At 44.9% G+C, this 14,184-nt stretch overlaps 1 protein-coding gene across 2 annotated transcripts in view; it reads right to left on the minus strand.

Annotated features, from left to right (window-relative positions):
* Window positions 1-14,184, minus strand: part of NBEAL1 (neurobeachin like 1) — a 266,607-nt gene that overhangs the window by 171,919 nt on the left and 80,504 nt on the right. For both annotated transcript variants that reach the window (XM_077272013.1, XM_077272014.1), the window contains exon 3: window positions 129-220. In XM_077272013.1, coding sequence (XP_077128128.1) covers window positions 129-220 — 92 coding nt within the window. The remainder of the gene's footprint in view (window positions 1-128; window positions 221-14,184) is intronic.

The following is a 14,184-nucleotide window of genomic DNA, read 5'->3' on the forward strand; positions in this document are numbered from 1 at the left end:
GGCCACTGTTTCCGCTACCATATGTCCTTTATATGCTATATCTTTATATGCATAAATGGTTGTACTTACAAAACATATCCCTTTATAAATAATCATACTTTTTTCAGATCATATATTTTTTGTTTTACCTGGTCGGCAACTCATCAAAGTCAACATCTAGGAATTGTTCATAGCTAGAAACAAAACGGTCCAGCCAACGTCGCAGATAGTCCGGGTCTTTCTGTAAAACAAAGAAAAATGTAATAAAAGTTATGTAGATCACTAAAGCAACTAAAATAAAATAATAATGTAAAGTATTATTTCCTATGTTTCTTGGGGAAAATAATCACTATAAACCCAATTCATCAAGATCTGGAGTATAGAATACACAGAAATGTAAAAGTAAAGCTGCGCAGCTGGGGTTGTCCAAACACGTTGAGACTTTGGCATTATTACGCCAATGTGGGCTGAACAGGATGCGGTGAAGCCCAGAAATTTCATCATTAGTGACATCAAAGTGGGCTAAATTACGCCAGAAATGAATGCCAGCACGTGGCTGGAGCACCATTTCAGGAGAAAGGCTCACGGGACTTGAAGGATGTACCCAATACATTACAGGGTGCAAGCTTCTTAATGAAGTCGGAGCATCATACTCCAGTGCTGCTTCTTTAAGACTGGCGTGCACAACACAAGTCTGAATGAATGGGGCCCTACATCTCTATCGTACTGAAACAGCAATTATAATAAAAGGCACTTCCACCTCAATAACATCAATTTCATATGTGCAAAGCACACCTCAATTTGCCTCTAGCAAGAGAAATAAACCATATGAGGTTTTATAACCTGTGAGAAACTGCAAGAGCGAGACATCGGGTCTGATGGGAAGACAAGCAGTGCATGAAAACATATTGTCCCCAACAGAACCAGGTACACAGTGGCCCAACCGTGAAGATACATGAATGAAGTCCTTCAGATGCTGGGTTTTTAACCCCTTCACCCCAAAGCCTGTTTTCACCTAAGTGACAGGGCCAATTTTTACAATTCTGACCACTGTCACTTTATGAGGTCATAACTCTAAAACGCTTCAACGGATCCTGCTGATTCTGAGATTGTTTTCTCGCGACATATTGTACTTCATGATAGTGGTAAAACTTCTTCGATATGACTTGCATTTATTTGTGAAAAAAACCAAAATTTGTCGAAAATTATGAAAATTTAGCAATTTTCAAACTTTTAGTTTTTATGCCCTTAAATTTGAGAGTTATATCTCATAATATAGTTAATAAACCACATTTCCCACATGTCTACTTTACATCAGCACAATTTTGGAAACATAATTTTTTTTTGTTAGGGAGTTATAAGGGTTAAAAGTTGACCAGCGATTTCTCATTTTTGCAACAAAATTTGCAAAACCATTTTTTTTTTACGGACCACCTCACACTTGAAGTGACTTTGAGGGGTCTATATGACAGAAAATGCCCAAAAGTGACACCATTCTAAAAACTGCACCCCTCAAGGTACTCAAAACCACATTCAAAAAGTTTATTAACCCTTCAGGTGCTTCACAGGAATTTTTGGAATGTTTAAAAAAAATTTGAACATTTAACTTTTTTTTCTCAAAATTTTTACTTCAGATCCAATTTGTTTTATTTTACCAAGGGTAACAGGATAAATTGGACCAAAAAAGTCGTTGTACAATTTGTCCTGAGTACGCCGATACCCCACATGTTGAGGTAAACCATTGATTGGGCACATGGCAGAGCTCGGAAGGGAAGGAACACCATTTGACTTTTCAATGCAAAATTGGCTGGAATGGAGATCGGAACCCATGTCGTGTTTGGAGAGCCCCTGACGTGCCTAAACAGTGGAAACCCCCACAAGTGACACCATTTTGGAAAGTAGACCCTCTAAGGAACTAATCTAGATGTATGGTGAGCACTTTGAACCTCCAAGTGCTTCACAGAAGTTTATAATGTAGAGCTGTAAAAAAAAATTCATATTAATTTTCACAAAATATGATCTTTTTGCCCCAAATTTTTTATTTTCCCAAGGGTAACAGGATAAATTGGACCCCAACAGTTGTTGTGCAATTTGCCCTGAGTACGCTGATACTTCATATATGGGGATAAACCACTGTTTGGGCGCATGGCAGAGCTCGGAAGGGAAGGAGCGCCATTTGACTTTTTAATGCAAAATTGGCTGGAATTGAGATCGGAACCCATGTCGTGTTTGGAGAGCCCCTGACGTGCCTAAACAGTGGAAACCCCCACAAGTGACACCATTTTGGAAAGAAGACCCCCTAAGGAACTTATTTAGATGTGTGGTGAGCACTTTTAACCTCCAATTGTTTCACTAAAGTTTAGAATGTAGCGCTGTGAAAATTAAAAAAATCATTTTTTCTTTCCACAAAATGATGTTTTAGCCCGCAATTTTTTTTTTCCCAAGGGTAACAGGAGAAATTGGACCACAAAAGTTATTGTCCAATTTGTCCTGAGTACGCCGATACCCCATACATTGGGGGGAACCACTGTTTGGGCGCACGGTAGAGCTCGGAAGGGAAGGAGCGCCGTTTGAAATACAGACTTAGATGGATTGGTCTGCAGGTGTCATGTTGCATTTGCAGAGCCCCTGATGTACCTAAACAGTAGAAACACCCCACAAGTGACCCCATATTGGAAACTAGACCCCCCACGGAACTTATCTAGATGTGTTGTGAGAACTTTGAACCAACAAGTGTTTCACTACAGTTTATCACGCAGAGCCATGAAAATAAATTTTTTTTTTTTTTCACGAAAATTATATTTTAGCCCCCACGTTTTTATTTTCCCAAGGGTAACAGGAGAAATTGGACAACAAAAGTTGTTGTCCAATATATCCTGAGTACGCTGATACCCCATATATGGGGGGGAACCACTGTTTGGGCGCACGGCAGAGCTCGGAAGGGAAGGAGCACTGTTTTAATTTTTCAAAGCAGAATTGGCTGGAATTGAGATCGGCGCCATGTCGCGTTTGGAGAGCCCCTGATGTGCCTAAACAGTGAAAACTCCCCAATTCTAACTGAAACCCTAACCCCAACCCTAACCCCAACCCTAACCCCAACCCTAACCCTAGCCCTAACCCCAACCCTAACCCTAGCTCTAACCCTAGTCCTAACCCAGCGCTACTTTTACACTAGCGTTTTTTTGCATACGTCGCAATGCGTCGTTTGGCGAAAAAACGCATCCTGCAAAGTCATCTGCAGGATGCGTTTTTTCCCAATAGACTAACATTAGCCACGTATTGACACATGTCGCAAGCGTCGGGCGACGGTTGCGTCGTGTTGTGGCGGACCGCCGGCAGCAAAAAACGTTACATGTAACTTTTTTTGTGCCGACGGTCCACCATTTCCGACCGCGCATGCGCGGCTGGAACTCCGCCCCCACCTCCCCGCACCTCACAATGGGGCAGCGGATGCATGGAAAAACAGCATCGCTGCCCCCGTTGTGCGGCGCTTGCACAGTATGCGTCGGGTACCGACCCTAGTGTGAAAGTAGCCTAACGGGAAAATGGAAATAAATATATATTTTTTAATTTTATTATTTTTCCCTAACTAAGGGGGTGATGAAGGGGGATTTGATTTACTTTTATAGCATTTTTTGGGCGGATTTTTATGGTTGGCAGATATCACACACTAAAAGACGCTTTTTATTGCAAAAAATAGTTTTTGCATCACCACATTTTGAGAGCTATAATTTATCCATATTTTGGCCCACAGAGTCATGTGAGATCTTGTTTTTTGCGAGACGAGTTGACGTTTTTATTGGTACCATTTTCGGGTACATGACATTTTTTGATCGCTTTTTATTCCGATTTTTGGGAGGCGGAATGAACAAAAACCAGCAATTCCTGAAATTCTTTTAGGGGGGGGGGCGTTTATACCGTTCCGCGTTTGGTAAAAAGGATAAAGCAGTTTTATTCTTCGGGTCAGTACGAATACAGCGATACCTCATTTATGTAATTTTTTTATGTTTTGCCGCTTTTACACAAGAAACTATTTTATATAAAAAAATAATTGTTTTTGCATCGCTTTATTCTGAGAGCTATAACTTTTATTTTTCTGCTGATGATGCTGTATGGCGGCTTTTTTTTTTTGCGGGACAAGATGACGTTTTCAGCGGTACCATGGTTATTTATATCCGTCTTTTTGATCGCGTGTTATTCCACTTTTTGTTTGGCGGTATGAGAATAAAGCGTTGTTTTTTGCCTCGTTTATTTATTTATTTTTTTTACGGTGTTCACTGAAGGGGTTAACTAGTGATATAGTTTTATAGGTGGCGTCGTTACAGATGCGGCGATACTAAATATGTGTACTTTTATTGTGTGATTTTTTTTTGTTTAGATAAAGAAATGTATTTATGGGAATATATATATTTTTTTCTTTATTTAGGAATTTTTTTTTCTTTTTTTTTTTTTTACACATGTGGAAATTTTTTTTTTTTACTTTTTTACTTTGTCCCAGGGGGGGACATCACAGATCGGTGATCTGACAGTGTGCACAGCACTCTGTCAGATCACCGATCTGACAGGCACATTGCAGAGGCTTGCCGGCGCCTGCTATGAGGAATTCTCAGCAGGCGCCGGCAAGCAGGGTCATCTCATGACCCGGAAGGAGTCCCGCGGCCATCTTGGATCCGGGGACTCCTTCCAGGTCACCGGAGCAGCACGATCTCATCGCGTTGCTCCGGTGGGAGAGCGCAGGGAGCCCCCGTCCCTGCGCGATCCCCCTCTATGCTGCTGTCACTATTGACAGCGGCATCAGAGGGGTTAAATGCCCGCGATCGGCGATAGCGCAGATCGTGGGCATTTCTGCGGGGTGTCAGCGGTCATATACAGCTGACACCCGCACCCGATCACAACGGCGCTCAGCGCGAGACCGCGGTGATCGGCCCGCCGTACTAGTACTGCGGCTGGCACAAATGCAGTGCCGGCAGCGCCGTACTAGTACGGCGGGTGGCGCGAAGGGGTTAAATAAAAAAGAAAATGACAATCATTTGACCCAGTAAATATCAGGCTGAAAGTCCTTCTTCATTGTCAAATTAAGGCCAATCACAGCACCTCTGTGATTGGAAGAGGAACGGGTCTGCAGCCAAGATGGGACATACCGCAGAGGCTCAGGCTATGTGCACACGTTGCGGATTTCTGTGCAGATATTTCCGCTCAGTTTTTTAAAGCGTTTTTTTGTGCAGATTTCACCTGGGTTTTACACCTGCGGATTCCTATAAAGGAACATACCGCGCTGTATTTTCCGCACCATGGGCACTGCAGATTTGGTTTTCCATAGGTTTACATGGTACTGTACACCTGCTGGAAAACTGCTGCGAATCCGCAGAGCCAAATCCGCAACGTGCGCACATACCCTCACTCTGACCAGCCAGTCTGCTGTAAGGCGTCTCATTAACTTTTGCTACTTGCAAAAGTATGGTATATCACTAGTGTTGAGCATTCCGATACTGCAAGTATCGGGTATCGGCCGATACTTGCTGTATCGGAATTCCGATACCGAGATCCGATATTTTTGTGATATCGGGTATCGGTATCGAAACAACATTAATGTAAAAATGTGTAAAAGAGAGAATTAAAATAAAAAATATTGCTATACTCACCTCTCCGACGCAGCCTGCACCTTACCGAGGGAAGCGGCAGCGTTCTTTGTTTAAAATTTGCGCTTTTCTTTCCTTTACGTGAGTCCCGGCTTGTGATTGGTTGCGTGCCGCCCATGTGACCGGGACGCAACCAATCACAGCAAGCCGTGACGTAATTTCAGGTCCTTCAGGATTTTAAAATTACGTTCCGGCGTTGTGATTGGTTGCGTCGCAGTCACATGGGCGACGCAACCAATCACAGCAAGCCGTGACGTAATTTCAGGTCCTTAAGGATTTTAAAATTACGTCCCGGCTTTGTGATTGGTTGCGTCGCAGTCACATGGGAGACGCAACCAATCACAAGCCGTGACGTCACGGGAGGCTGGACACGCGCGCATTTTAAAATGGGCGCGTGTCCAGCCTCCCGTGACGTCCCGGCTTGTGATTGGTTGATCGCGGCGCAACCAATCACAAGCCGGGAGGCTGGACACGCGCGCATTTTAAAATTTTAAAATGCGCGCGTGTCCAGCCTCCCGGCTTGTGATTGGTTGACCGCGGCGCAACCAATCACAAGCCGGGACGTCACGGGAGGCTGGACACGCGCCCATTTTAAAAAGCGCGCGTGTCCAGCCTCCCGTGACGTCACGGCTTGTGATTGGTTAATGGCGGCCATGTTGCCGGGACGCGGACCAATCATAAGCTGGGACGTCACTGGAGGCTGGACACGCGCGCTTTTTAAAATGGGCGCGTGTCCAGCCTCCCGTGACGTCCCGGCTTGTGATTGGTTAATGGCGGCCATGTTGCCGGGACGCGGACCAATCACAGCAAGCCGTGACGTAATTTCGTCACGGCTTGCTGTGATTGGTCCGCGTCCCGGCAACATGGCCGCCCTGACCAATCACAAGCCGGGACTTCACGTAACCAAGTAAAAGCGCAAATTTTAAACAAACAACGCTGCCGGTTCCCTCGCTGAGGTCCAGGCTGCGTCGGAGGGTGAGTATAGCGATATTTTTTATTTTAATTCTTTCTTTTACACATTTATATGGATCCCAGGGCCTGAAGGAGAGTTTCCTCTCCTTCAGACCCTGGGAACCATCAGGAATACCGTCCGATACTTGAGTCCCATTGACTTGTATTGGTATCGGGTATCGGTATCGGATTGGATCCGATACTTTGCCGGTATCGGCCGATACTTTCCGATACCGATACTTTCAAGTATCGGACGGTATCGCTCAACACTATATATCACCTGTCCCCTAGACATGAGCAGGAATCAAGCAGAAAGAGTATGTCAAAAAAAAGAAAAGAAAGGTTTGAGCAGAATTAGGCTACTTTCACACTTGCGTTGTGTGACTTACGTCGCAATGCGTCGTTTTGGAGAAAAAAACGCATCCTGTAAAGTTGCCCGCAGGATGCGTTTTTTCTCCATAGACTTGCACTAGCGACACATTGCGAAGTATGGCCACACGTCACATCCATGGTGCAACGGATGCGTCGAGTTTTGGCGGCTGCGACGCACAAAAAAACGTTCAATGTAACGCTTTTTTTGTGCGCCGGGTCCGCCATTTTCGACTGCGCAAGCGCGGCTGAAACTCCGCCCCCTCCTCCCCTGACATTACAATGGGGAACAGATGCGTTGAAAAACTGCATCCGCTGCCCCCATTGTGCATTTATTTCACAACGTCCGTCGGGCCGACGCATGGTGACAGCCCCGTACCACGGAAGTGTGAAAGTAGCCTTATTTGGGCATCTCATGCCCATTATCTCCCCACTATGGCAGCATTACTTCAGCATTGCACACCCTTAAACAGTAAGAATTTCATGCGATTGGAAAACCATGGCTTTTACCTGCAAACACTCATTTTATAAAGTGGCGAGAACCTTGAGACATATTGGCCACAATGCGTCAAAGATTTTAATCCAGAAAACTGGCTCAAAAAGCTTTGAAAAGTCGCAAAATTTGAGCGCACAACATTGAATTTTTGTGTTTTTGCGCAATTTTCACCCAACCCCCTCAAGGTGGGCAGAGCTTGGGTGGGACTGAGTGTGGCCACACCACTTGGCAAATTTACGATGAGCAATGGCAATTTAAGACTGGAGTAAAAAAAGGGGTTATGGTTTTCTTGCTGAAAATGTAGTTGAAAATATAGGTAAAAATTGGAGTAGTTGCTCTAACAACTGGGGGCCAATACATTAAAGCACATTGAATATTTGAATTGTACAACGTGGAACTGCGCAAACATTTTGGATTTTGGGCATTTTTCACATTAGATTCAAGATGCTCTACAAAAACAGGTGGAACATAAGGGGAGCGGGAACAGGACGTGGCTACGGATGTTGGTCAAGTTCATAGAAAGTGGCAGCGTTTCTTACACCAGAAATATTACTCTAGTCCCTGCCTGAAGTAACATGTCTGGCGAGGCACACGCCACTAAGAGTAGTCAAATTCTTTCGTATACCTTTCAATGACTTTGGTGCATCATATTTCTGCACTCCCTCATTAACATTGGTGTAAAAAATGCTAATGATATTGAGTCATTTAGCTTAATTGAAGGAACTTGGGTACATACAGCCTCACAAACTGGGGCAGAAAAGATTGTAAATGCGAGCCTGAGCCCAGTTCTCTGGCATGACATTTTGTGCAATGCTTTATATCAGCGACTATACATTTGAATCGTTTTAATGGTAGAGGTGTAATACAACATTTCCCCTGCATTTAATGATACTTTTCTTGGCTTCCCTTGGTGAGCACATCTAAATGCGGAGGGTGAGAGAAACCATGAACCTAGCTCATACAGGTATCTTCATTTTTTGTGCAAAGGAATGGTCATCATGATACAGGTCGCTTAACAAGACAAGAAGCAGAAAAATGAACAGAGGCCGATTCATAGAGGTCGCAGTTGTGCGGGAAAAACAAACAGACTTTTTTTTTTTTTTTGGGGGGGGGGGGGGTTGCATCCCACTATGTATCAGCTCTGCCAAAATGGGCAGAGTTGGGAGGATCCGGGTGAGAAGGGGCATGATTAAGCTCTGCTGTCCAATTTATGGAGGTTTTTCACACTAGAAATGCTACCACAGTGCCTGACTGGAGGAGCACTTCTTGTGCTGCACTCAGAAGGTGCGTAAAGTTCATTAAGCGGTGAGCTTCTTAATTCAGCTCCTCTCTTGCTGCCTTGGCCAGTCTTGAACAATCAGCCCCAGAGAGCCAACTAGATAGCATTTTGTTATAATCTGTGCTTTCTTTCTGAAGGTTTTCTGCCTCTACAAAATGAGTTTTATACACGTTTCTAGGTTCACATAATCTAAAATCTCCAATAGTTTTGCAGCTATTGGCTCCCAATTATTAAAATAACTAGCTGAAGAGCCCAGCGTTGGCCGGGCATAGTAACTAACTGTGGTTAGTTAGTTATAACTAATTATAATGATTATATTGCACATAAAGCACAGCTTCTCTCCTTTATAGTCGCCTCCTCCGGCAGCACCTCGCACTCCTCTTTTATATACAATTGGAAGCACTTGATCCCGAGAGAAATTGCACTAATTGCAAAAAAGCGTATCATATACACAGCCTACGTCTTCTGCAACACCACACTTTTCTCCTTTCACACATTCAGTATTTGTAAGCTAAAACTTGGAGTAAAACAATCAGAGGAAAAGTATATTAGAAACCCCCTTTTCCCCCACGCATCTATCATTTTCCCCCAACACCTGTCATTTTCCCCTCACTTCTCATTTTCTACTCACACCTTCATTTTCCCCTCAGTCCTCTCTTCCCCTCACACGTGCACAGCAACTTCCTGTTATGAGCACAGCGGTGTAATCCATGAGGCTCCTTCCTTTCCCTTGATGTCTTGCCTCACAGGAGCAACTCCATTCTAGACAGGACGGAGGTAGATGTGGCCTGTGCCGGCCGCACACTGATACTCTGAAGGCGGCAGCCCTGATAGTAGTTCGCAGCGGCTGGGACGTCGCAGCCGGTGAGTTTTGCAGGTGGCTTCCGAGGTGAAAGTGTCTCTGCCCGTGTGCACTAACAACATGGGCCATGTGGATGGGGCTTTGCATGTGGATTGTGGCTACGCAGAGTGGGCACGGCTTGATACATACACACATGTATACACTCAGCTATATATATAACATTTATTTGCATTTCTTCACTACAGTGTCTTAGGCCATGTTCACACAGTGCGTTTTTTACCGCGGAACCGCGGCGGTTTTGCCGCTGCGGTTCCGCAGCTGTTTTCCATGCAGGGTACAGTACACTGTACCCTATGGAAAACAGGACACACTGTGCACATGGTCCGGAAATTTAAAAAAAAAAGCCGTGCGGAATAGCTCCCGGAAAAAAGAAGGAGCATGTCAATTCTTCGTCCTGAACCGCAGCGGTTCTGCACCCATAGACCTCCATTGTGAGGTCAAAATCGCAGTAAAACCCGCAGATCAAAAATATATCTGCGGGTTTTACTGCGGTTTGTTGTGCAGAACCGCTGCAGCCGGAAGTGCGGGGAAGCCGGCGGAAGTGCGGGGCCGGAAGTGCGTGGGCGGAGAGACATGGAGGCATACCGGCGCATGGGGATCGTGTCGGCCGTTTGATTGATTTGGTATGTGTGTGTGTGTGTGTGTGTGTGTGTGTGTGTGTGTGTCCCCATGCGACGCTAGTGCCTCCATTGTGCTAAGTCGCCGTATGGACTACTACTCCCATCCGGTATTAGGATGGGAGAGTTGTCCCTGTGTCCGGCGACTTAGCACAATGGTAAAGTTACACCAAACACCTACACACAATACACATATATGACACACAGTACAGTACATACAACACATAACATAGAGTGTATACTCACCAACAGCACACTTGTAGGCGAAGCCCTCGATCCTCCAGGAAAAAATCGCAAAATAATAAAGCAAATCCATACTCCCTGTCCGCAGAATCCATAAAACGAGTGTCCCACGCCGATCGGCTGCTCTCCGGCGATACACTGCCAAGAGCGAAGCTCCTAGCAGTGTATCGCGTACTGTTCCGGAGTTCAATGGCTCCGGCGTCTCGGTTAACAGCAGTACAGCTGCGTTGAACTTTCCCACGCAGCACTGCCGTTAAGCGAGAGTGCCGGGGTCAATGACCGCCGGTAAACTCGCTCGCGCATGCGCAGTGACACACCGACAGGAACTATGGCTCCTGTCAGTGTGTTGCTGCATCCGTGGAGAGCAGACATATCTCTGGATGTGTCTGTTCTCCATGGAAAATCTTCGTGGGATACGTGGCACTTAAATACGTGGCACTTAAATACGTGACACGTGTCACTTATACGTGATACGTGTCACTTAAATACGTGACACGTGTCACTTATACGTGATACGTGTCACTTAAATACATGATACGTGGCACTTAAATACGTGGCATGTGGCACTTAAATACGTGGCACGTGGCACTGAAATACGTGGCACGTGGCACTGAAATATGTGGCACGTGGCACTTAAATACGTGGCACGTGGCACTTAAATACGTGGCACTGAGATACGTGGCACGTGGCACTTAAATACGTGGCACGTGGCACTTAAATACGTGGCACGTGGCACTGAGATACGTGGCACGTGGCACTTAAATACGTGGCACGTGGCACTTAAATACGTGGCACGTGGCACTGAAATACGTGGCACGTGGCACTTAAATACGTGGCACGTGGCACTGAAATATGTGGCACGTGGCACTTAAATACGTGGCACGTGGCACTTAAATACGTGGCACGTGGCACTGAGATACGTGGCACTTAAATACGTGGCACGTGGCACTTAAATACGTGGCACGTGGCACTGAAATACGTGGCACTGAAATACGTGGCACGTGGCACTGAAATACGTGGCACGTGGCACTGAAATATGTGGCACGTGGCACTTAAATACGTGGCACGTGGCACTTAAATACGTGGCACGTGGCACTGAGATACGTGGCACGTGGCACTTAAATACGTGGCACGTGGCACTTAAATACGTGGCACGTGGCACTGAAATACGTGGCACGTGGCACTTAAATACGTGGCACGTGGCACTGAAATACGTGGCACGTGGCACTGAAATACGTGGCACGTGGCACTTAAATACGTGGCACGTGGCACTTAAATACGTGGCACGTGGCACTGAGATACGTGGCACGTGGCACTTAAATACGTGGCACGTGGCACTTAAATACGTGGCACGTGGCACTGAAATACGTGGCACGTGGCACGTGGCACTGAAATACGTGGCACGTGGCACTTAAATACGTGGCACGTGGCACTTAAATACGTGGCACGTGGCACTTAAATACGTGGCACGTGACACTGAAATACGTGGCACGTGGCACTGAAATATGTGGCACGTGGCACTTAAATACGTGGCACGTGGCACTGAAATACGTGGCACGTGGCACTTAGGCTATGTTCACATTTGCGTTGTGCGCCGCAGCGTCGGCGCCCCAACACACAACGCAAAGTAAAACGCAGCAAAACGCATGCACAACGCTGCGTTTTGCGCCGCATGCGTCCTTTTTTGGATTGATTTTGGACGCAGCAAAAATGCAACTTGCTGCGTCCTCTGCGCCCGGATGCGTGCGCTGCAGTGACGCATGCGGCGCAAAACGCGGAGCGCTGTCATTCAAAACACGTCCACTCATTTTGGTGTTTAGTCCCAAAATGGAGGATGGAAGAAGAAAAGGGTTGGACAAGGAAATGACATCATTTCTTTTTTTTTTTCCCCCACTGCAGTTAAAGCTTTATTTGTGTCAAACACAGACAATTTGCAGAGAAAACTGCATAAAAAAACGCACAAAAAACCGCACTAAAAAACGCACCAAAAAACGCACCAAAAACGCACCAAAAACGCACCAAAAAACGCACCTGCGTTTTCTGCAGAGACCTGCAGATTCAGTCAGGAAAAAAAAAGGATGGAAATCCTGAACGTGTGAACATAGCCTTAAAGTCTTGTGTTTTTCTTAGCTTTTGTTGTGCGGTTATCAAGTTAACAGCATTTACACAAACTATATTTCTCAGGCTACATTCACAGTTGTGCTTCAAGTTATAACCACGGCTCTATGGTTATTGTCATTTTTAAATGTCAATATTGTCCATTCAGATCCATCAAACAATGGATCCAGATCAGTGTTATGGACTTAGTATTATACCATATATATCATATATTATACTATGAACAGACCCTTAATGATTGACTAGAAATGGTTTCATTTTTAATATTTCCATCCGAAATTCCTTTTTTTAATGTTTTTTTAAAGCAATGTAAAACACTTTCCTATCTGGGTGTGATACTTCTAGTTCATTCTGATCCTCTTGGGTAATAAATAAAAAACTAGGAATATTGTGACACTTCCACAAACACAGGAGGGTATTTAAGTAACACCACCTTGCTAATAGCAGGCTTTTGATTGCAGCTGCTATGGACAGCTTTTCAATAGCAAAATCTAAAAAAAAAAAAAAAAAGGCTGTAAAGGAATACAAAAGAAATGAACGCCAATTATGTGCCACCTTCTTTATTGTGCCCTTGTAGTGTGTCAAGGTCATAATTTATTCCCTTGCTTGTATCAGAAATCATTTTCAATTCTCCTGAGGAAAAGTGAGCTGGGAACGAAGCCAAAACAGGGAGTGCAGTCAGGGCAGGGCAATACATTCCTTCCATGGTGTAGAGCAAAATTAATCTCAAGTACGCAATCCTCTCCAAGCATTTTCAGCCTCTGCTCACATCTAATATGAGATCACCTAATGCAAAGAGAAAAATCCAGACATGCATAGCAATTCAGAGGGCATGCCAAGCCCAAAACAAGACGTCCATACACAATTTAACACTTGTTCTAGTTCATCTCCTCTGGGCACCCATGTCCAACCCCTCCAATATTAACAACTGTCATCAGTAGTAGAATGTATGTAATTATTTCCAAGCTCTGTGTTCAGATCTGTGTAGGAGTGTCTGCCACGAATTAAAAAGAGAAAAAAATAGCGTGTATATGAGCCATCAGCCATCTAGGCTCCTTCTATCTATAGCAAGCAGTAATAGATCAGTGACAAGCTGCTATCCCCTAAGTCACACTAAGGTATCCTATGTAATGCAGCTTTAGCCGGTCATCTCTGCCTCCTACTTGTGATAGGTCTTTCTCGATCATCTCTTCCAAGCAGAAGGCAGTGCAGCCAGGTAATATCCATGTTAATCTACATCTCTCATATGATACACAGGATATTCTGCACAATGCCCTCAAACAATATATACAGTGTGCCAGCGGGTTCACTGTGCAGCTGCATCTCATGGGAATGAACACAGTACTCGCAGATCGTGACATGAAAGACAGTATAGACCCCAGTTTCTAAATCTTTTCTACCAGGGCCTCATTTATCTAACCAAGGTGATGCCTGGGCCTCACCATTTGTGTTGAAAGTCCATGCCAAAATCAAAGATATTGCCATATTTACCCTTCATTTATCTCTTGAACAACCCCACAAATGAACGGTCTCACAATTCTTTACAATTGGCATGACACTGGTCTCATGGTAGCTGTGATGACACAGCATTTTATGTTAATTATAGTCGTCTATTTTCAGTTGGTTAAGAA

The sequence above is a fragment of the Ranitomeya variabilis genome, chromosome 7, assembly GCF_051348905.1.
Source record: "Ranitomeya variabilis isolate aRanVar5 chromosome 7, aRanVar5.hap1, whole genome shotgun sequence".
In the NCBI taxonomy this organism is placed as follows: Eukaryota; Metazoa; Chordata; class Amphibia; order Anura; family Dendrobatidae; genus Ranitomeya; species Ranitomeya variabilis.